We start from the raw sequence: 20,385 nt of genomic DNA, 5'->3' as shown, positions 1-20,385 counted from the left end.
CTTCCCGCTCAATCTGCCAAGTTTTTTTCTTGTTCACATACAGAAATAGCAAGATTAGCGGTCATGATCTTTAACTACTGTGTCGGGCTTCCGATTTCCCGAATATGTCACGTGATATAAAAACATTCTCCAAAAATTGCATCTATGGTCCCACATTTAGATCAACAAAGACCCCTCCAAGGCATTCCAAAATGCCAGCTCCAATCCCAAGCTTCCTCCTACCAGGAGGTCCCCCAACAGCCCTAATGCTGCGCACCCTCCAGCGCCAAAACGCGCGCAGCTTCAGCTCGACCAGCGCGGTGCTCAAAAAAGCCTCAACCCCCAAACCCCGAGTCCTCGCCAAACCAGACCGCTTCCGCCCCCCATCTCACCCGCAGCGCATCGTGCCACCCTCGCCAAAGGGCGTACCAGCAGGCCAGCCATTCGAATATGGCCCACGCACAACAGAGAAAGAGCGCATCGAGCAGAGCAAGACGCAATACCCCGGCATGTTCCCGCCAGAGGGGACAGTCATGCACAGGTTCCTGACGAGCAAATGGATTCATGTCTGGATTGCGATGGTGAGCATACTGATCCCACAACAAGTAGCAAGATCTGTAGAATTAACCGGTCCAGGGCGTTCTCATCTCCTGTGCGGGCTTTACATTCACAACGAACTTCAAAGCAACGTCTCCGTTCGCGCATCTCCTCCCTCCCTGGTCGGGTCTGTTGACTTCCCCGTTCGGCACGATCTCGCAGGCATTCTCTGTGTGGCGGATGCATGTGCAGCATAATTCTATGCGGGTGCGGGAGCAGCGCCATCGCCGGGTTGAGGATGCTGAGAAGAGGAAGCAGTACCGTATTGCGCATGGGCTGGAGGAGGCGGAGAAGAATGAGGCCGTTGAGGCTGATTCGCAGTCCCCGGTTGCTGCGCCTGCCGCTGTGGGCAGTGAGGAGTATATTGATTTCGAGGGGAATAAGCGGCCCGTCAAGAAGTGGTTGGGGATTTGGTGATTGGGCGCTCAATTGCTCTTGGGGCTATACTATTTCGAAGAAAATATCGGTAAGAGTGTATGGCTGTCTGTGGAATTTGGCTCTGGATCCATTTCTTGACGAGGTGGACCTAGATGCAGGCTATAAGCTTACCATCTGCCGGCATGGGTCCTGGCCCTGCCTGCCATTGACGTAAATGGGCGAAACCTCATTTTGTACTCGCACTTTGTATATTAGAGCTGAATGATTCAGCTACGAAACGGAAACTACTCCAACTCTTGAAAATATAATAAGACGAAGTAAAAAGAACCAGCGCTTTCTCCAAACTCCAGAAAAAGCAGCTTTGATATTGAACCAAAATGGCGTTGATTATCATACAAACTCGAGATCTATTGCACCTCAACACCCTCGAGGCCTTCAAGGACCTCTTCGCCAACACCCCCCTTCCCAAGTACAGTCTTAACCATGCGCGCGATCACAGAGCGCTTAATACCACCCCGCCTAGGTCTCCAAACACCGCTAACCTCTTCCTGACCAGCGCCCTCCTCGCCCTGCGTAGCACTGAGAATATTCACATTCTCAGAATTAGGAATGGCAGGCTGGGTTAAGCGGGAAGGCGGGTCAATAGATCGGATAGAGAGCAATTTCAAGGTCTCAGAGTCATGGCTGCGGGTGATAGAAATGGCCAGCACGGCGTCTGCGACGGCAATTTCCTCACGATTGGGGTCGAAGATGACGTTCTCGCCAACAGAGATCACTAGAAGGGTCACGGGTGGGCGGACAGTGTTAAATGAGCCGGTCGATGATTTTGAACGCGGATACAGGTACTCAGCAGCAGCCCAGTCATCGTCGAAGAAGGGGTCTTCTTCGCCTGTGGACTTCAATTTTGGGAGCTTAGTGCTAAGGAGTGCGAGGTGGGTTGTGAGAGAGAGGAGGGGAAGGGGGTAAGCGAGGGGTTGAGAGAGTAAAAGAACCTGTGGTATAGTCTGTTAGTTTCCATGAATCTTGAACCACCACATAGAAAAGCACTTACATCGATATACAACCGCCAATGCCAGCGCTTGTTGATAACGAGTCTCGCCTTCAACCCACCAGCCATTTCATCCTTATTCTCAACAGAACCAACCAGACTCTCGCGCATCATCTCACCCAAGAAAACAGGAAGCGCATCGTCGTCCCTGAACCCCGGGATCTCAATAGACATCTGAACCCACTCTCCCTGCCCAGAGACAGCAGCGGAGCCTTCCTCGCCCTCGCGATTCAGCGCATCGCCATGCTGCGCCAAACTGCGTGAGTCGAGTGTATCAGCTGCGAGGACTGTCTTCTCGACCTCGGCTTTGACACCGACGATCGCTTGCGTGCCGTCTGCGAAACCGATGCGCGCGCTGCCATTTGTGCCGGGGAGGATGGTTGTCTCGGCAGACAGAGGCCGAAATTGTGTTGGTGAGCGGCCGTCTGGTCGAATTGGGTTTTTGGGGAGACTGAGGGAGGTGTAGAGGTAGGAAAGTTCGGCGGGTGAGAGGTGGGGGACTTGGGAGGCGGATGAGGCTTGTCTTTGGTTCGACATTTTGAGAGGTGTGGGTTGTTGTTATATTTGCCTTGGGCTTTTGATCGTGGGAAGCTCAACCAATAATCGGTTGCGCGAGATTTATCTCGGAGCTGTTGGCGGGCGATTTAATTTTGTAGTGATCGACCCGCGATTTTGAAAAATGCTTGTCCAAGGAACTTTCGGGTGTTCTAACAACTGGTAACCAGTGCTGAAAGCTCTCTTCAGTCGGATATTGACTGCGAGCGTGGTACTGGAGAGCAATTGAGGTGAGGGGAAAAGTTGTACAGTCGAGTAGAGCATTCTCAATCAGGAAATCTGGATGGATATCGGATCATTGTTATTCCGCTGGTATCGTGGGCATCAATAACTATTTCGAGATCTAACTATGTCCTTGAATACGAGCTTTGTACACCCTCTCCCCCGTGTTTCTGCAAGCTTAATCCAAGACTCGGACGACCCAGGCTATCGATCGGCGGCTTAAAAGAATTTTGGAGCACTCGCTTGAAATTAACTACTGTCGCCGACGAGCTTCTTTATACCATGTGTCTTGCTTGCGTTTTACGTTTGCGTAGGAAATGACCCTTAGCATAATCAATAAGCTAAAACCGGAACCGAGAGGTCTGTTGTGATATCGGGTCTAATGTGCTCCTTGAAATCTAAGGCCTGGGCATCTGGTAAAATTTGTCGGGGTCGAATTTCGCTCTCCCACCCGTACTGACCGAAAATGGCTACGAGACCCACCAATCCTCGAAGAAACCGTGCGTGTCCCCGAGAAAGACATTCGCATTTTGAATGTCAGCTCGGATGTATATCGATCAACGCCGAAAGGTGGTCTTCTTCTTGATCAAGTGAAGACTCCTCTTGCTGAGATCAACACCATGGCCCGCTACGGCCAGTCAAAACTCGCCAATATCTACTTCACCCAATCTTACGCCAACCGGTATCCTAATATCAAGTCTGTTGCACTGCAACCGAACTTGATCGGACGTAATTTTTGGGTGGGATGGCTGCGAATCCAATCTTGGCTTTTATCTTTGGCCAATTGAACAGGGTCGCTTCGGTAGACGTTCCTACTGAATTAGCTGTGGGCAAGTACTGCCAATTCCGATCAATTCAAGGGCTTGCGTATCATGTTCCATTGTCGAAGGAAGCGAATAGTTCGGGGGCAATGAGTGACAAGGGCTAAGCAGAGGAACTATGGCAATGCAGGGAGAGTGAATTTACTGACCATGGCTTTTGAACTTCATTTCAACAGTCGACTCAGCTACCGATCAGCTGATCCTCAAATCCTGCTTTCAAGTACCTAGGTAGTATCCTTGACTATATGTAGTTCCGAGGTCAATTTGACTGGTTACAAACTTTGAAAAGAGCCGCCAATGTGTGAAGTAATCAGTGCATATGTAGCAGTAAGCTGTGCGTATGGACATAGCCTCAGCCAAGGTGTAGTATATTACAATAGTATAGAACGAGCTGGATCCCCGCCAGACGTCATCAGAGAATGATACAAAAGCAAGAGCAGCAAGGCAGGAGTATGTAAATGCCGGAAATAAACGAACGATAGACAAGAATAAGGATGCAACAGGCAGTAGCCGGAAATGTACAAGGGGGGTGGGGGTTTAGGGTGAGAATTATCAACAAAAGAAAAAGCCATATTCATCGAGAATAATGTGCGACAGATATCGGAATTCGAGTATCAGTTGTGAGGATATGCCAGAGAAGGTAAAAGGCCTAGAAGGCCAAGGGAAATGCGGTGTATGATGCGACTAGCGCATGTGGTATCAAATGCCAATGAAAGAAAACACGCCCCATAAACAATGTGTATCAAGATGTAAATGTAAATGAAAGGACTCCGGAAGGAAAAAGGTAACAAGGCCCGCATCCATCTATAAAAGGCCTGTAGGGGTATGAAGTGGAAAAAAAAGCAAAACGATGGCAAAAGCCCAATGCCCATATGTGAAAAACATAAAATAACACCGTCCGAAAGTGGCCAGTGAGAATAAAATGATGCCCGAATCCATGCGCCTCGAGCTCGGTGGCTCGATTTCTGTGCAATTTTGCCAAATTTGTGCTTCTTTTTCGAAGAAAGTTGGAAGAGATGGTGTGATGTAATTCGATATTTTAGTGAAGGGAGTAAAGCCATCTAAATGAAGTTGGATCCACGCGCGAAGTAATCAGGCTTCTTGTTGTGGTACTCGGCCTCTTCGTAGGGAGGAGTGGGCCAATGGCGGCTTGCAGCGTGATCCATCTTGTGGATGTTCAGCTTGCTGGGCGTCGACTGGTGACCAAATGCGGCGTTTTCCTTGGCCGTCGGTGACGGGGTGGGATAGGGGTTTGGCAGAGCGCGCGAGGTACGACTCGACGGTTCAACGACCATAGACTGGGTCTGGGCAAGGCGCTTGGCAGCCTTGCTGGCGGACTGCAAGACCTCATCCAGGAGCTCATCTTCCTCCTCAGGAGTCTCGTATCGGTGAACAGGGTGGCCAGACATTTGCTTGGCACGGCGGGTTCGGCTGGATATGGGCGCAGACGTATTGGCAGTAGCTTGAGGCATTGATTGACGCTTGTTGTAGTCGGTGCCGTTACTCAGGTGCACAGGGACATTGCTGAGGGTAGACGAGTCCAATGAGTACTTGACACTCTGAAGCGCTCTGTCCAGCTCGCTCAAGTCGGAACCTTGTTTGGGTTCACTGGTAGGTCCGTCAAGAGCCATCGATGAACGATTCGACCATGGAATACACCCCGCGTTGGCTTCAACATCATCAGGGGCTGCAGCCTGGTTGCGTCCTGACAATCTGCGAGCGCGTTTTCGGAGGTGCGAGAAGAAGCTTTCTTTGGTGGTTGGGGTGTTGTTCCCTGAGCCGTTGAGCATTCTTTCGGCCTCTTGGCGGCTCGAGTCTGAGTAATGATTCCCGTTAGAATTGACAGAAAGCTGACGACCAATTTTTGTGCTTGCCGCTGTATCAGATGACTTGGATGATTCACCGTGTGCCACTGTGGCGTTGGCTTGAGCTGTAACGGAGTTTGATAGGGGAGAGACAGGACGGATGGAAGGAAGGATAGGCATAGGGGCACCGCTGGCCCAGGTAGCCCGCTTGGTATTTGCGGGACGCGCCTTAACAGGCTGGATCTCAGGGACAGTGACTTGAGTAACAGCCGACGGCCTGGCAGGACTGTCCTCGATAGTAGGGGCAGGGCTGTCTGACCGGGCGATCAATGATCTGCGGAACCAAGAAGGCTTTGAAGACAATGTAGGAGAGTCACCAGGGGTAAGGTTGGGCGACTTGAAGCTCTTCTCAGACTGCTTGCGACCCAACAGCCTAGATGAGGTCGAGGACTTGGGTCGTACAGGGTCGACCGCATCGGCGAAGTACTCGTGGTTCAGCGCTTGGGTAGACGTCGGGCGGTTCTTTGGGTCCCACATGAGACACCATGTGACGAACTCGGCGAAAGCTGCGGGCCACATTGGCGGCTGAAGAACGGATTCCATCGCGTGGGGTGCCATCTTGGGGAACGTGAAGCCAAGCTTGTGAGCCAAACGCGATCCTTCGCGCCATTCACCACCACCGATCTTCGCGCCCGCCTTGGAGTACCAGTTTCCGGGGCTGCCCATGATCTCGCACACGCGCCAAACTTGATCCACCTCGTTGCCTCCTGGGAACAGGGGCTTCAACGTAGCGATCTCGACTGCCATCGCGCCCATTGCCCACATATCGACCGGGGCCGAGTATTCTCCTGCGCGGAGTAGCACTTCAGGTGCACGGTACCAACGTGTTGAGACATAGGTTGTGTATGGTTGTTTGGAGTGGGTCTCACGGGCGAGTCCGAAGTCGGCGATCTTCACGGTGTAAACGGGAGGAGTAGAGGGAGGAGTGACGAGGTTAGAGTAGCGGCTAAAGGCGGAGTCGTTGGGGGCGGAGGTTGAGACCAAGATGTTCTCGGGCTTGATGTCACGGTGGAAGAAATGGTGGGCGTGGATATGGTCTAGGCCCGACAATATTTGGTAAAGAATACTCTTGACATGCTTGCCATCGAAGTACTTGTTATCACGAGCCTTCATCAGCTGGTACAAGTTTCCATCCATGTATTCCATGCAAATGTGAAGCTTGCGGGAGAGAGGGTCGAGGAAGATGTCGAGAGCAGGGACGAGATGGGGGTGGTTAGGTAATGTTCGGAGGAAGATGACCTCTCGTAATTCCAGACATGGGCCCAGTGAATCGAAGGTCTTCTTCATGGTTTTGATGGCAACCTATGATGGTCAGTATGAGCGTGTACACCGCCAATTCTTGCCATTCCATACCATAGTGCCTCGCCGGGCGATGTGAGCGCCGGCTGTCCGTACCCGTGCTACCGCAACGCTACCGAAGCTTCCATCACCGATATCCTTGATGACCTCGAAGCGGTCCTCGAGGGTGGCCATGGATGTATGTGACCCCCGCGTGGGAGTATCGTATGTGACAGTCATAGTGATATTCCTTCTGGTCTGCCAGCAGATCGGGAGAGGAATGAGGGGTTCTAGAATGAGGGTCAGTTTTCCGAACATTCTGATGAAGATCAGATGGTCTCACAAATTATGTTTTAAAAAAATGGAGATTGTATTTGTAGGGTCTCAAAGTGAGTGTGAGGGAAATCAAATGTAGCAAGTGTTCATGTCCGAGAATCAGCAGCTAGATTGGGATCCCATTGATGAGAAGTAAGGAGTGACGAAGTAGTTGGAGGGGGAGTGACGGAGGTCATGTATGAATAAAGAACAATAAAAAGGGAAACCACCAGAATAGGAGAAGACCCGTAGTGGAGGGATCGGAGGACCGAGGGTGTGAGCCCCTGACGCGCTGACAGCTCGAGCTTCCTGTAGACGGGGCCGTGGAGACGGTAAATTAATGACTTTAGGTCGTTGCAGATCAGCCCACCGTGGCAAAATTGGTCTTTGTTTGGGAAATGAGGTTGGTTTGTAAAAGATTATAGAGTATTCTTTTTTCTTCTTGGAAAAAGGGAATCAGAGGAGAACACAGAGTAGGGTATAAGAACAAGAAAAAGAGGCATATAATAGAGAGGGGGGATTCTATAGGTATAAAATGGGGGAAATAATGATGGTGGGTAAGATCATTGTAATTATCTGTAAAGAGGTGGTAATTATCGTCAGTTTGTGCATGAAAAGGAAAGAAAAAAAACGAATCGAAACTAAAGAAAATAAGAAAAAGAAAATAGAGTAACAATACCAGAAGAAACCAAAGAAACCAACGAAACCAAACAGAAAAAACTAAACAATCGAGATAAAATAAAATTGACCATTCAGAAAGATGAAATAAATCCCAATAACGGGTTCCTCCCGCGTCATCCAATGGTACGACTTTAGTGGAAACGGGTACCTTAGCTTACTTGAAATGACCTATTTACTTTACTTCAGTTCCTATTTACTCTTCATCATATTGACAATATTGTATCATTTCCTTTTCCCCTATTTATCATTCAAATTATTTTGGATGCACTATTCATTTATCCATTCTATAATGGAGTACAAAAGTACCATATCAAATCATCGTTAGAATCCATTATTGTAATGCATATCTTTCTGCATTGTAAATCTCTCATCTGACCGCTATGGATGCACGGCGCCTAATAATTGAGGAGGTTGGGCATACAATAGATGTGTGTGCAGCCTGTAATCGTTGCCCACGAAGCCCTAGCCTGTAACTTGTCTGGGGCGTCTCCGAAGCGGTTGGGCCGCGTTATCCTGTATTTTATTCCACCCGTTGATATTGGCTGCCTCGAACTATCCTGTCAAATGGTTAGTTGACTGACTAATAACCGATATACTCCGTAGCCTGCTACTTATAAGACCCCAGAAACAAAGTACCTTGGGATCATCGACAAACGGAATTACCTTAGACATTTTCAAATATTCACATTATTATCTCCTTACAAAATCTCCCTCGGTGTACGAGTCACTTGAATTGCTTGATGTACCAGATGTAGGATGTACAGCTCGCAGTTCCAGCTCACAGATTAGACAGCAAGGAGCATCCTTTCCTGAGCCATGTCATCTTCGTTATGTCATGTCCTACGTTCGGACTTCTGCCAGTCACGGTCTCAGGACGAACGACTGAATTATGATTACTCTCCTATCGGAAGGATCCTTGTCTCAGTGACCGTGGTTTACATTGGATATTATTCAGATTGACTTTCGTTGACCGGGCATCCTGCCTCTCATTTTTTTTTTTTTTTGCGCCACCTGATCTCCCGGGATGCATCCGAGCTTTCCTGGAGAAAGACACATCTTTTCTGACTGATCCTCCGACTGGTCGGGTCGAATGGTGTTCAAGAATGGTTGGTTCGCATGCCATATGGGAAATTAGTAAACTAGGTTCACCGGGGAGACGGAGACGTTTGCGGGAGAAAAAGGCACATAGGTAAATTAAGCCGTGCTGGGCTGGGAGATGCATATGATCGGTTTCATTTTTCCGTTTCTTTGTTCAAAGGCACAGGATCAAAACAGGTACACAAGTACGGTCTGGGCCCCGTGATGGTTAGAATATCATGGTTTCTCCCGCGACCGATTGGCCATGTAAAATTCGCTAAGTTGACGACTGGGGGGTGATTTGTTCAATATCCGACTCAAAAACTCGTCGCGCGAATTACTCCGTAGTGGCTGTTGCTATGGAGGTTTTAACGTATGATTTACTAAGTAAGCATAAGGAATAATACGGATTCTGTTCTTTGTATAGGATGGTATCGTTAATTAGAGTACTAACAGAGTGCTGACACTATAATGATCCAAACGCATGCAAGTCTCTTACCGCGTCAGTCCGGGGCCTCCACCGACTTCAAAGCCAAGGGACGTTCACGGTCCCGCGGACACAGTCGTGGAAATGAGCAGATGGTCATAGTCAATGGAGACTCTTGACACGGTAAATGTAATTACCTGCAGGAAGCGGGATGAAATGCACCTGTCAGACCAACGAACCCTGGGGCAACCGTTTGTGGCCCGCAAGGATCCAAGATTTATTGCACTCTGCAAGGCTGATTCGACCCAAGTGACCAGTATAATCAGTATAAAACTACCTAGGTATCGCCCCTGCACAAGCGTGTTTCCACCGATGTATCCATATATTCCTAACCACCACGGTTTCAATTGCTCGGCAATCACCCCTATCCGATCTCTACAATGTTCAGTGATTTTCAACCATTTGTGTAAATCAGGGCTGTACCATAGACAAACCAAGTGAATACACAGTGGATCTTCATGAAAATGTGTCCCCATCTTGTACAATACATATGGTAGGTTATTTACTCCATTATGGGTATCTCCATATTTCCAGTATCCCAGACCGCTGCACGCCATAAACAAAACAACACGACATTGGAGTACACACCGCGTACACAAAATACAACCAAATGCGCGAGATGACACAAAGCCACATCCAGACCTGAAATAATTCACAAGTGGAGATGTACTCCGCGCGTACCAAATTGGAAACCAATAACCACCGCGCAAAGATCACTAGTGTAATGGAGCCTATGCGCCAACAATGTTATTGGCCCCGACGTCAGAAACAGCCCACTTTCTCCAGTATTCCGCCTATGACGACCACTTGTACGCCTCTTATCGCTCACAAACGCCTAGTCGCGCACCGGTCGATTCGGGGCACCACGGAATGCTCCACCGTGGACCTCATCCAGGCCCGTCCCTCTACCCGCGCAGGGCCGCTATAGGGGAGAATTGATTTTTTCGCCACTTAGGAAGGGAAACTATTTGTTTTCCAAACTGCTGGGAGGCGCCGTCGTGTTCCTTCGACCTTCGAGAAGGATGTTCTGACAATGTGACCATCAGACATTGGGAATAATAGGCTCAACGGTCGAATTATTCTGATCTACAATGGGTTTATTGATCTCCAAAAAAGCAATTCAGACGGGCGAAGATAGTCAATCTTTTCGTTGCCCCCCTAACAAGACTTGGAGACGAAGGTTAAATTCTAAATCACCAACTTGGGAATGTCCAGGAGGTTCGCCCCGAACTTCCCACTTACGCAGGGACAAAACTGAGAGTAACTTTGTTTTTCTGTTACCCATTTAGACGCATTCGACTCACACTACAGTACAACGTAACGATTCCTTCGACGCTAAATTCACGGCCCACATCAAACACCGAAACGGTCTGTGTTTTCCAGAAGCCGTGGAAGCCTCGGGAGAGGCACACACCCCCTTGATCGCTGGGACTGTCAGATCTACCATAATGAAGCACCGTACGGAGTAGATTGCCCCAAGCACGAGGAACTAATTTAGTTCGAAGGGGATCGGTACTTAATTGCTTCCAGTATAGTGGCTCAACGGGACCGCCGTCACTCTAGTAACGTTCTAGAGATGATGAAGCTTCTGCGCATCGGGAAGGTGTCTACAACACTTGGGCAGATATTTCTGTCTGACTTTAGATTGTTTTTCTTCCCCTTGGGTGATTAGCCCTCAGTGGCAGTGCCTAGTTCCTGTCATCCTTCGTCGACTCCGACTCCGCCGGTGTATTATTAGATTGCCGAAAGGTGGCGGTGATGTCTTGCGTGCAATCACGTTGTTTATATTGCCCCTCCTATATTTCTCTCTACCCCTGTGTTTGACTGAGTCTTTCAGCGTGTCATCTTGGGTTAGCTCTCCCAGGGTTCTGGGAAATAATCTCCGTGGCCCGGTTGGAAATCAGACCCCCTTTTGTGATTGCCCCTAATGCAGAGCCTATCTCGCATGTGTTTCTATTTGGGGTTTGTGCGCCGCTTTCTATCATTTTCTCGAAGGTCATAGTCTGACCTCGGATGTCGCTGCCGTGATTTGGGCAGAAGGCTGATTTGAAATCTTCTCCTTTTGTGGCTCTCCGAGGAACCTGTTTGATGTCTTGTTTGAGCCTCTGACAAGGACGGTGATGTGCTGCCGAGACTCTGTAGGGTAGTTTTGGACTATGGGCCATCACGACAACTTGTACATACCTAAATAAAGGCCATTGGCACTACTACGTAAGATGAGCTTCCTTGGAGCCCTGGGGCAACCTCTTGTTGATATCGATGTTATTCTCAATGACCTAGATAGCACTGCAAATGATTCTGAGCACCTTTCAAGAGGCCTCGCTCAAAGACCTCTTCAACACTTTTTTTCTGGTATCTTTTCTATTATGTATTTCAGCGTGCCAATCTGTGTAGCGCCCTCAACCCAGTCGCTCGAAACAGAATCCAACCCTACAAAACTCTCACTAAATTCCAGAACAGAACCCACCCCAAAACACACAGCAAAACACATTAGCAACAATCACTCTTCTTCAAGCAACTTGAACCATTCCGGGATCTCCTCTATAAGCTTCCACATGCATTTCTCAAGCTTCACCGCACACTTGGTGTAAACCGTTGTCGCATCATTATACTGCCGACAATTATTAAAAACCAACTTGAGATCACTGACAAGGTCTTTTGGAGCAGCATAAAAATCACGCTCCAATCTTTCTTCTATAGTGGACAAATCCATTGGCGATGCAATTGTATTGTAGTAATCAGGAACCTCGTCTTTGTTAACCGGTTTGAGAAAAGGCCATGCTTGTTTATGGTTTTGGATCTCGTTGAGAAAACGTCGAAGTTCATTGAAATGAGGTCCATGGCGTGGTTCCCGTGCTAGTTCGTCCATCTCTGGAGACCAGCCAGTTGCCCGAATAGCAGGGATAGAGAGTGGATCGGTTGGGGTGACGATTCCGTTGGCCCATTGCTGAGGGGGCGGGTGGACGACGTGACTTTTGCTCAGGGTGCGGATCTTGGCTCGAACAGACTCCTTCTGCTTGAGAAGCATACGGCCAACTTCGAGATATCGGATTCGGGGAACCATAGAGCATTGCATAAGTGTGCCTCCTTCGTAATCTTTGATACAACCCATCCAGATGGATTTGTCGAGAGCAATCTCTTTGGTGAACCCTTGTTTTTGGAAATACCCGGTGGCATAGTTGTCGGCGTAGGTTAGGAAATGCATCACTGGGGAAGAAGCCTTGACATAATCCTTTAAATGAGCCATGAGATGTGCTCCGTATCCTTTCACCTGCTGATCAGATGAGACCGCGCAAAACACGATTTCGGCAAACTTGCGGGCTCGAAATTCTCGATATGATATTCCGCCAATGACCTCCAGGGGCATTTTGATGATGGCGATAGATAAGTGAGTTCGATCGTAGACGAGACGTGCGATATAATCTTTGGGCATCTTCGGGAGTTGCTTTTGAAAGAGGCATTTAAGGCCTGTCAGGATAATCATACTCTCTGCAGAGCCATCGTTATTGACAACTCGGAACTCGATGTCGCCATTTCGTTCTTCCAAGACCGCAGGCTTTAGAACAGTCAAAGTGGTTCCTGGTAGTGGAAGGTTTCGTCATACGTACCTTTTCTGGGAAAGGGACTATTCGCGCTATAACCGAATTTTTAACATTCGATTCCATCAAGCCATCATGGAACCTCTTGGTTTTAATCCTTTTGGCATCAGGAGCTGTGTTGCATTCTTCGCTAGTCATGCGCTTCTCTATGAGGTTTTGCCCGCCATTGACTGGGATTGACTTCGACTCTGGCTTTGCCATTACGCCGAATATCGGCAACACCGAGCTTGCAATGAGCTATATGCAAACAAGTGTACCTTAAACTGGGACCGACTGTAAATATTGTACACTTTTCCCTTGAATGTAATAGGTAACTAGAATCCGAATCCTAGATTTATGTTGTGTTGACAACTGCGCTCGGCAAGATAGCCAGGATATCCGCGGTTGGGAGAGTTCGTGATATTAATGACCATGAATATAGAAAGCGTATGTTGTTGAGCTATCATGAAGAGCAACTTGTAGTCCAAGGGGCTGTTGTCAGTCACGAATGAGGCCCTGGGGTCCGTGTCACACCGCTTTCATGTACCCCTGCATCCTTGACGTTTCGTGAACTGTATGTAGTAAGCAATATATCGACTCTCGGCAGGTTTGAGAAGCTAGTAGTTGACCATTAGATTACAGGTGCTCGCTAGTCTAATTCAATATTCAGTCTATTGCCACTAATGCAGAGGCTATCTTGCTATGCTTCTATCTACGGATATTGAACCGCCTTCTGCCCAGATGTGGGAATTCTATCAACGTCTTGACGTGGACATGAGGTTGATTTCTAATCCTTTCTCTCTTGAAGCCCCTGAGCCCTTGAGCCCTTGAGCCTCTCTTTACTTAAATCCTGGGTTTTATGTTACATTCAAATATAGAATCAGTCGTGACACACTAGATTGCACATTGTAGAAAGCACTGCCAAGGCTTTGGTTGTACAGTAGGCTTTTGGGATTACCACGACAAACTGACTATTCAGACCTTTCAGCCTATAGGTACTCCAGCATATATCTGTTGGACACCAGCAAGATTTTCCAGCGCAGATATAAAAGTAGCTGAGGAATTTTGAAAAGGAGCATCAAACAATATAAAACTAGACCCAAGGAGGTACTAGTTGAGTAAATACAAAGTTATAACTATCGAGAATATTCTCCCAAAGTGTACGTTTAGTGCATTTTGTTTGTTTCTTCAGGTGTATGCATTTATTGATACCTATCAATGTATCACATCTCTCACCTGCTTTCTATAATTCCAAGCTTCCTTCAGACATGATGATAAAGTAATGACATAATGAGATATATCTTGCTACGCTTAACATGGTTTCCTAGTTACATAATTATATATACGTAACAATCATATCATTTTATCTTGAAGTGTTTGTGTTCAAGAAAATCGAACAAATTGGTTCTGAGAAAGGTTGTATATGCTAAAAACTTCACTTTGCAAAAGAGCGACCACACGAATTCTCTCACGCGCAATTGCTATACCTTGCACATATAAACTGACTGCTTGACTTTACCTAGGTAATCCATTTTCAGCTTCTTTTCATCACCATCTGGGCATTCCATCTTGGTGACTTACTGCCATCACTTTTAAAGTCTCCTGCCCTTTCTCCAATATTCCCTCAAAATTCCTCGTCTTCAACAGTCAGTCCTTCTACCCACTGTTTTGCGACCCAAAATGCTGAGAGCTAAAGGTGAATTCATGTGAGTCAAAGATTATAATCTTGGAACATACATATGCTGACAGTGTAACAACAGAGGCGGCCGGCCTAAACTCCCATCCGAGTAAATATCCGCACAATCGTCAGTCCCACGCAACCTCGCTTACCGGTACAGAATTATCTGCTGCGTTTGCAAAAGGTCTCGAACGATCGGCCAATACTCAAACAGCCAGCTCACCAAGCTCCGCCGAGCAAGTTACAAGGATTATGGCTTCGATTTCGTGAAGCAGCAGGTGGCCAAGTGTGCACCATGCGCCAACTCTCAGATTGTCGAACTCAAATGCTACAAATGTGGACACATACTAGACATCTCCCAGTTCTCTAAAAATCAGCGAATCCGCGAAGAACCTGTATGTCTTTTTTTGCATGCTTAAATTCCTCTAACTTCTTTGATAGCTTTGCCAGCCATGCATGAACTATCAGCAGTCACTCGACGCCGGCGGCAAACCCCCTTCTTTGGAGCCACCCGAGGAGGAGGATGAAGATATTACTGACTTGCAGAGTCTGACGGAGGATGTTGGTCTGGTGAGTGATCAAAATCTGTCACTATCAAAATCTCGCTTATCATTGTATAGACTTTGCAAGAGAGTGATGTTTTCGACATTGACACGGCTCTTGTTCAATTCCAGCGGAGTGGGTGTTTGGTGGCCAGCAGTGATGAAATTTACAAGCGGAAAAGTCTCTTTGATAAGGTCAAGGTTGGTCACTGGCCTAGCGTTTCATTCCCTCACATCCTTGAATTTCTTAACTCACTTGTTACATTAGGCCCACCGTGCGTCGCCAACGCCCGTCGATGAACCCACACCAGCCCCGGGATGGACCTCCGACGGTATCAATGTCAATGACGGTACTCCATGGAAGGGATACAAGTATATTTGAGGCCACAGACGATGCACAAGCAACTCCATCTGATCTTGTCTTATTGCTCTTCAGTGCGCTTCCTACGGACATTTCTTCTGTGGTTCACAATGCTTCTATCTACAGTCTGTTTCCAGCGCGGTATGTGCCTTGCCATGGCTTTATTTGCAGCGTCTTATTGCTTCTTTTTCTTCTCCAATAGCTTCTCTTTTTTCCAGTCTCCATCTAGGTATCGTTAGCTGCGAACGTGAAATGAAATTTCAATTATACCTCTTTTCTGAGACCTTTGATGTGTGGTACTATAACCATCAGCTTCGATATAAACTAGTTGTCAAGTTATTTACATATGTACATAAATACATATGTATATATATATATATATTTAGGTATCAAATGTATACAAGATACCAATTTGGATGACAGGTCCATTGCATACATGTATGTACCATGGTTATGACATCGTAGGTACCCACCATCTTCCTAAAAATAGAATTGTTTATTTACTTTTTGATTCACTTTCTGTTCGACTTATCTTAACACTATGGTGTTTATGTCTACATAATTAGTGTATTGACTGCTTTTTAAAGTCAAATATGGGGATAATTCAAAAGACACAATAAAGAATATCTAGTCGAACCCAAAACCTGTGCTTTTGATCGGCTGATTGGGGGTAGTCCTCGGATCCCAGCCGACAGTTGGGCATGACATAGCTAATTTTTGAATAAAGTGTCCTTCCCAGCCCTGATAGGTGCAAGAAAGTTGTAATTGATATGCACGCATAGCATGGAAGATGCACCTTGCTCTAGTAAACCGCCGATCTTAACGCTTTTATGTTAATAATTTTACCCTAGCAATATGACAAGTGGAGATTTGTGGCACTCAAATATATTAAAGAGCGACCTAACTAGTAAACAAGTGACGTCGAGGGAACACAAAGAGAAAAGAAATATTCCAAAGGGCAAATTATCTGAGATCGCCACAGCGTATCGCTCTCAGCTCTCATCCCCCCCCTCCCCACTAGCCCCTCCACCTTTTCTTTTCCATGTAATTCGTAATCTTTCTAATTACACCTCTCCTACTTTACTTTTGAGAACATCTTGATTTCTGTGGCTGATCTACCTTCACACCCTCTGGGCATCTCTATCACATATCGAAAAACCCCCCTTGTGCTGAGAGGGCTTCTTTACCGTCCCTGAATTGAACCGATGGCCTACGATGGATATTACGCGAACCAGTATCAAACGGGCAATATGAACCCAGATGCAAACGAGCATGGGTACTCACAAGCCCCTCAATATCCTTACCACGAGACGGACCACTTGAATATGCCTCAGCCGCAGATGCCGACCGGATCACCAGCAAACCCAACCTCGGAATCATACGCGCCGGAGCCATACGCCTATCCTGAACCACAAAGATACACCCAGAACCCAAGCAGCGGACATATCAACGATGCAGTGAATTCTGCTGTTCACAACAGTGGATCCACAGGCTATCTGTCGCCAGAGGTTTTGTCTCAAATCACAGCGACAGTGATCCAGCAACTCAAAACGACCGGGTTGGACAGCAACCTACAGGGGTCTGGTGCACCCCCGCCCCGCTCGCAATCTCAGCAGCCACCATGGCAAACAGACACGTCTTTACGGGTTAACGCAGAGTCACCCCATGCTGTGCCTCAGAGGAGCACTTCCATCCCTCCGCCTAGTTCGCTGCCTGGAAATATCGATACCAATTTCCAAGCTTACGTTTCGGACTATAACGAGGGCTATCCGCGTAGTCATTCTAGTCTGGGATCTCCCCCACCCCCGACTGATAGACGTGCCTCTGTTTCCAGCCAGGAAAGCGGTCGGAGCCACTTGACTCGTCCTAGGCCCCCGGATCGAGACGCTACTGTTATGGAAATGACTACTCTGGAAAGAGTTTGGCAGACGCTATTTGATGAGGAGAAGCAGAAGCCGACAAGGAGATTGGGACAGTTCTTGCGTGGGATTGCGGTTCATTTGGTAAATGAGTTTGCTTTGTTCCAGTACCGAGGATGAATGGCTAACTCGACTAGATTGAGGACTATGAGCCGAAAAAGAGTATTGTCATTAGCCCCGAGAAGCTACAAAAGTTCTACTTGGACACTCATGATCCCGATGATCCTTATCCATGGCATGGTAGGTACTCTTATTGGACATCTTTACATTGACACCTTCTCTAAGTCCATATCTAGATATTTTCGATGACCGGACTTCCCAAATTTCTCGACTATTCCGTGAAGTCAAGGCCGAACATCATCTCGTCCAAAAGAACGGCGATCCCACACAACGCCCCGACATCCCAGGCCTAACACCCAAAGGCTTTGAACAATGGGCGACTCAAATGATTATCGCCAACCCAGACCGCGAACACAGGCGTCTGGCAAAAGCAGTCCTAAACATGCCAATCAGCAACCCAGACGACACAAAGGAGCGATTCCCCAAAGAGCTCCCCCGTAGTCTCTTCCCCGATAGGGCCGACATATCGACCAGAGAAAAAATTGAGGACCACATCATGAAACACTGCAACGTCGACCTCCCCTATATAACCGAGGAAGAACGCAATGAAGCAACAAACCCCCAACCCCCAACCCGCCGCTCACCATCGAACTCCGCCTCCACAAGCCAGCGAAGCCATTCATACGAGAGAGGCCGTCCCTTACGCGCAGCATCAACATCAACAACAGGATTGGACCGCTCATCAGCCAGCGACGACGAAGAAGTCTTAATCCCAGGCCCAATCGAGCGCGAGCGCAAACCCTACAGCGCCGCGCCGGGCGGCGGCGGCAAAAAGTACGAAGAAGATGTTCCGTCCAGGTCCCGACCGTCTGCTTCAGCCTCGGAGTCAACTCCCAAGCCAAGGCGCTCAGACCGTGACTCCCTACACGCGCATGATATGTACTCGCGTGGCAGCCGCAGTTCTTCAAGGAGCGTGCATCATCAGAATAGAGGTGATTACAGGCATTCTGAAAGTGATCTCCCGCGGGATCGGGAGTCGCGCTATAGCTGGTCGGCGCAGGATCAGCCGTTTGTTGAGTCACCTGTTGCGGATGATGATGCTCGTTATCGTCGCCGTGCGGCTCGGCATGCAGATGAGTACCTTCCTTCGACTGGGATGCTTGGGGGTCAGGGGGGTCCGGGCATGGGTATGACAAGTATTACCGCTGAACAGTCGGTTTCTTGAATTGAAATGTTATACGACAAGTTTTGTGTTCAATGTTCTTTTGATTGTTTTGCTTTCTGGTCTCGGCTCCAGGCTGGTGATTCTATCTCTGGGGTTGATCTTGAGATATTCACTTTGATTTCAGCTTTCAGCTTTTGGCTTTGGCTTCGATTCCCTCGAGCTGGCGTTCTCTCAACACGAAAATACCCCTTCTTTCTGGGGCAATGACTGACGATGACGATTGACGTTTCCTATCTTATATATATGTTTGATTTATAGCAATGGAAGAAAAAAGCGCACAGCAGACTTGACTTGGAAATACACGCGCACAAATTGTACACCTAACCGAACCCAAACTTCCTCATAACCCTCTGCCCATCCTCTCTCAAAGCCCCTAGCTCCTTCTCCCTAAACTTTTCCTCGCGCTCATACTGCCGCGCAATAGCCCTAGCGTCTTTCGCCTCACGCTCGATCCTCTTCCTCGCCCTCTTCTCAGCACGTCTCCTGTCCTCAAGAGCCTTCTCATCGCCTCTCTCGGCAGCTTCTTGTAATGAAGCGATCTCATCATCTGTAAGGACCCACGGCACGGAGAGAACTTCAATCAGGAAGCGCAGACGATCATCCAAGAATCGCATTTCGGCATTTGTATCGGCAACTATTTTGAATCGCTCGAGATTTACTTGCATTGTGTTGCGAAAAGTCGAGAGAACGCCTTTGACTAGCACTAGCGTGCCAGGCTGGAGGGACGAGATATCTATCTCGTCACGGTCTGTTGTGGTAGTATGTATTATCTGTGCGGGTGGTTGAAGAGTTCCTGGGGTCGTGACCGAGAACGCAGACCAGGGCGTTTGCTCTACGCCGGCTTCTTTGAGAGGTTGGCCAGTGAAAATATTTGTCTCGATTTCTTCAACTTCTTTGGCGCTGCTGGCACTCGGTTTTGGGCTGACCTTCTGTAGTACTGCGACCTCGATTGTGGCACCGCTGCTGTCATCGAGTGTCAGGAGTGTGCGCCGCCAGACGTCTGTCCGGGCTACTATCAGGCCTACTAGGCTGACATAGCGAATTGGGTGGTTGTTGTAGAAGAATATGTTTTGGACTAAGATTGTGTTAGCTTGGTACTTTTTTATGTATTATTATAGGTCTTGGATGTGATTTGAGGTGTAGATATTGAGTGTTTTGGCGATGTTAGGGACGTGGTATGCAGAATTGTGAAAACAGACCCAAAACCTGGGAACAATCGAGGAAAGCATAGATAAAATACAAAGTGGAAGTATAGCGCGCGATATCAACTTCTTCGCGCAAGCCTCTTTTTTGAGTCTCTGCGCAGAGGACTCAAGTATGCACACAGGCACTAGACACGTCGAACCCTAGGAAACCACGACAAACTGAAACAAACAAAGAAATACTTAGTGACATACCCGAAAATCCTCCGAATTCTCGGAGACGATGTACGTCTGCAGCCCCCATTTTCACCCAGGTGAAGTGCGTTGGTGACGCCTTGAAGCAGAACGCGGGGTAGAATTCGAGGCTCTCATTGCTGCTTGTCTCCATTGGCTCATCTTTAGATTTGAATGCTTTTCGGGGAAAACATTGAAAGCAATCAGGTTGCGTGTAGGACTGGAAACTCAGACTGGAGATGAGAGTCGGCTTGAGTCACGTGGCTGTATACCAACCAAATATCGATCGCGTTCGTCCACTTGCAATACAATTCAGGAGGGAAGTAATTTCCGTCTATCGTGT

General features: G+C 47.9%; 8 protein-coding genes across 8 annotated transcripts; 4 read left to right on the top strand and 4 right to left on the bottom strand.

Moving 5' to 3' along the window:
• Nucleotides 1-191: 191 nt before the first annotated feature.
• Nucleotides 192-993, top strand: N7529_010028 (uncharacterized protein; the record flags this gene model as incomplete). The annotated part of the gene is made up of 2 exons (XM_057245555.1): nt 192-560; nt 616-993. The coding sequence occupies 2 exons, from the start codon at nt 192-194 to the stop codon at nt 991-993; spliced, it is 747 nt and encodes a 248-aa protein (XP_057093818.1).
• A 368-nt stretch (nt 994-1,361) lies between these two features.
• N7529_010027 (exosome non-catalytic core subunit RRP42) lies at nt 1,362-2,539 on the bottom strand (the record flags this gene model as incomplete). The annotated part of the gene is made up of 2 exons (XM_057245554.1): nt 1,362-1,946; nt 2,006-2,539. The coding sequence occupies 2 exons, from the start codon at nt 2,537-2,539 to the stop codon at nt 1,362-1,364; spliced, it is 1,119 nt and encodes a 372-aa protein (XP_057093817.1).
• A 2,122-nt stretch (nt 2,540-4,661) lies between these two features.
• On the bottom strand, nt 4,662-6,983 carry N7529_010026 (serine/threonine-protein kinase; the record flags this gene model as incomplete). Its single annotated transcript, XM_057245553.1, has 2 exons — nt 4,662-6,767; nt 6,819-6,983. The coding sequence occupies 2 exons, from the start codon at nt 6,981-6,983 to the stop codon at nt 4,662-4,664; spliced, it is 2,271 nt and encodes a 756-aa protein (XP_057093816.1).
• Nucleotides 6,984-9,967: 2,984 nt separating this feature from the next.
• N7529_010025 (uncharacterized protein) lies at nt 9,968-10,231 on the top strand (the record flags this gene model as incomplete). The annotated part of the gene is made up of 1 exon (XM_057245552.1): nt 9,968-10,231. One exon carries the CDS (start codon nt 9,968-9,970, stop codon nt 10,229-10,231), a length of 264 nt encoding a protein of 87 aa, XP_057093815.1.
• Nucleotides 10,232-11,803: 1,572 nt separating this feature from the next.
• Nucleotides 11,804-13,103, bottom strand: N7529_010024 (bromodomain-containing protein; the record flags this gene model as incomplete). The annotated part of the gene is made up of 2 exons (XM_057245551.1): nt 11,804-12,859; nt 12,912-13,103. The coding sequence occupies 2 exons, from the start codon at nt 13,101-13,103 to the stop codon at nt 11,804-11,806; spliced, it is 1,248 nt and encodes a 415-aa protein (XP_057093814.1).
• Nucleotides 13,104-14,561: 1,458 nt separating this feature from the next.
• On the top strand, nt 14,562-15,483 carry N7529_010023 (uncharacterized protein; the record flags this gene model as incomplete). The annotated part of the gene is made up of 6 exons (XM_057245550.1): nt 14,562-14,587; nt 14,642-14,668; nt 14,744-14,954; nt 15,001-15,129; nt 15,180-15,302; nt 15,370-15,483. 6 exons carry the CDS (start codon nt 14,562-14,564, stop codon nt 15,481-15,483), a joined length of 630 nt encoding a protein of 209 aa, XP_057093813.1.
• A 1,184-nt stretch (nt 15,484-16,667) lies between these two features.
• N7529_010022 (uncharacterized protein) lies at nt 16,668-18,666 on the top strand (the record flags this gene model as incomplete). The annotated part of the gene is made up of 3 exons (XM_057245549.1): nt 16,668-17,465; nt 17,519-17,621; nt 17,678-18,666. 3 exons carry the CDS (start codon nt 16,668-16,670, stop codon nt 18,664-18,666), a joined length of 1,890 nt encoding a protein of 629 aa, XP_057093812.1.
• A 320-nt stretch (nt 18,667-18,986) lies between these two features.
• On the bottom strand, nt 18,987-20,196 carry N7529_010021 (OB-fold domain-containing protein; the record flags this gene model as incomplete). Its single annotated transcript, XM_057245548.1, has 2 exons — nt 18,987-19,741; nt 20,064-20,196. 2 exons carry the CDS (start codon nt 20,194-20,196, stop codon nt 18,987-18,989), a joined length of 888 nt encoding a protein of 295 aa, XP_057093811.1.
• Nucleotides 20,197-20,385: the final 189 nt, after the last annotated feature.

The sequence above is a fragment of the Penicillium soppii genome, assembly GCF_028829465.1.
Source record: "Penicillium soppii strain IBT 18220 chromosome Unknown utg000007l, whole genome shotgun sequence".
NCBI lineage: Eukaryota > Fungi > Ascomycota > Eurotiomycetes > Eurotiales > Aspergillaceae > Penicillium > Penicillium soppii.
Note: the sequence above shows the minus strand (reverse complement) of the source record. Positions and strands in the feature narration are given on the sequence as shown.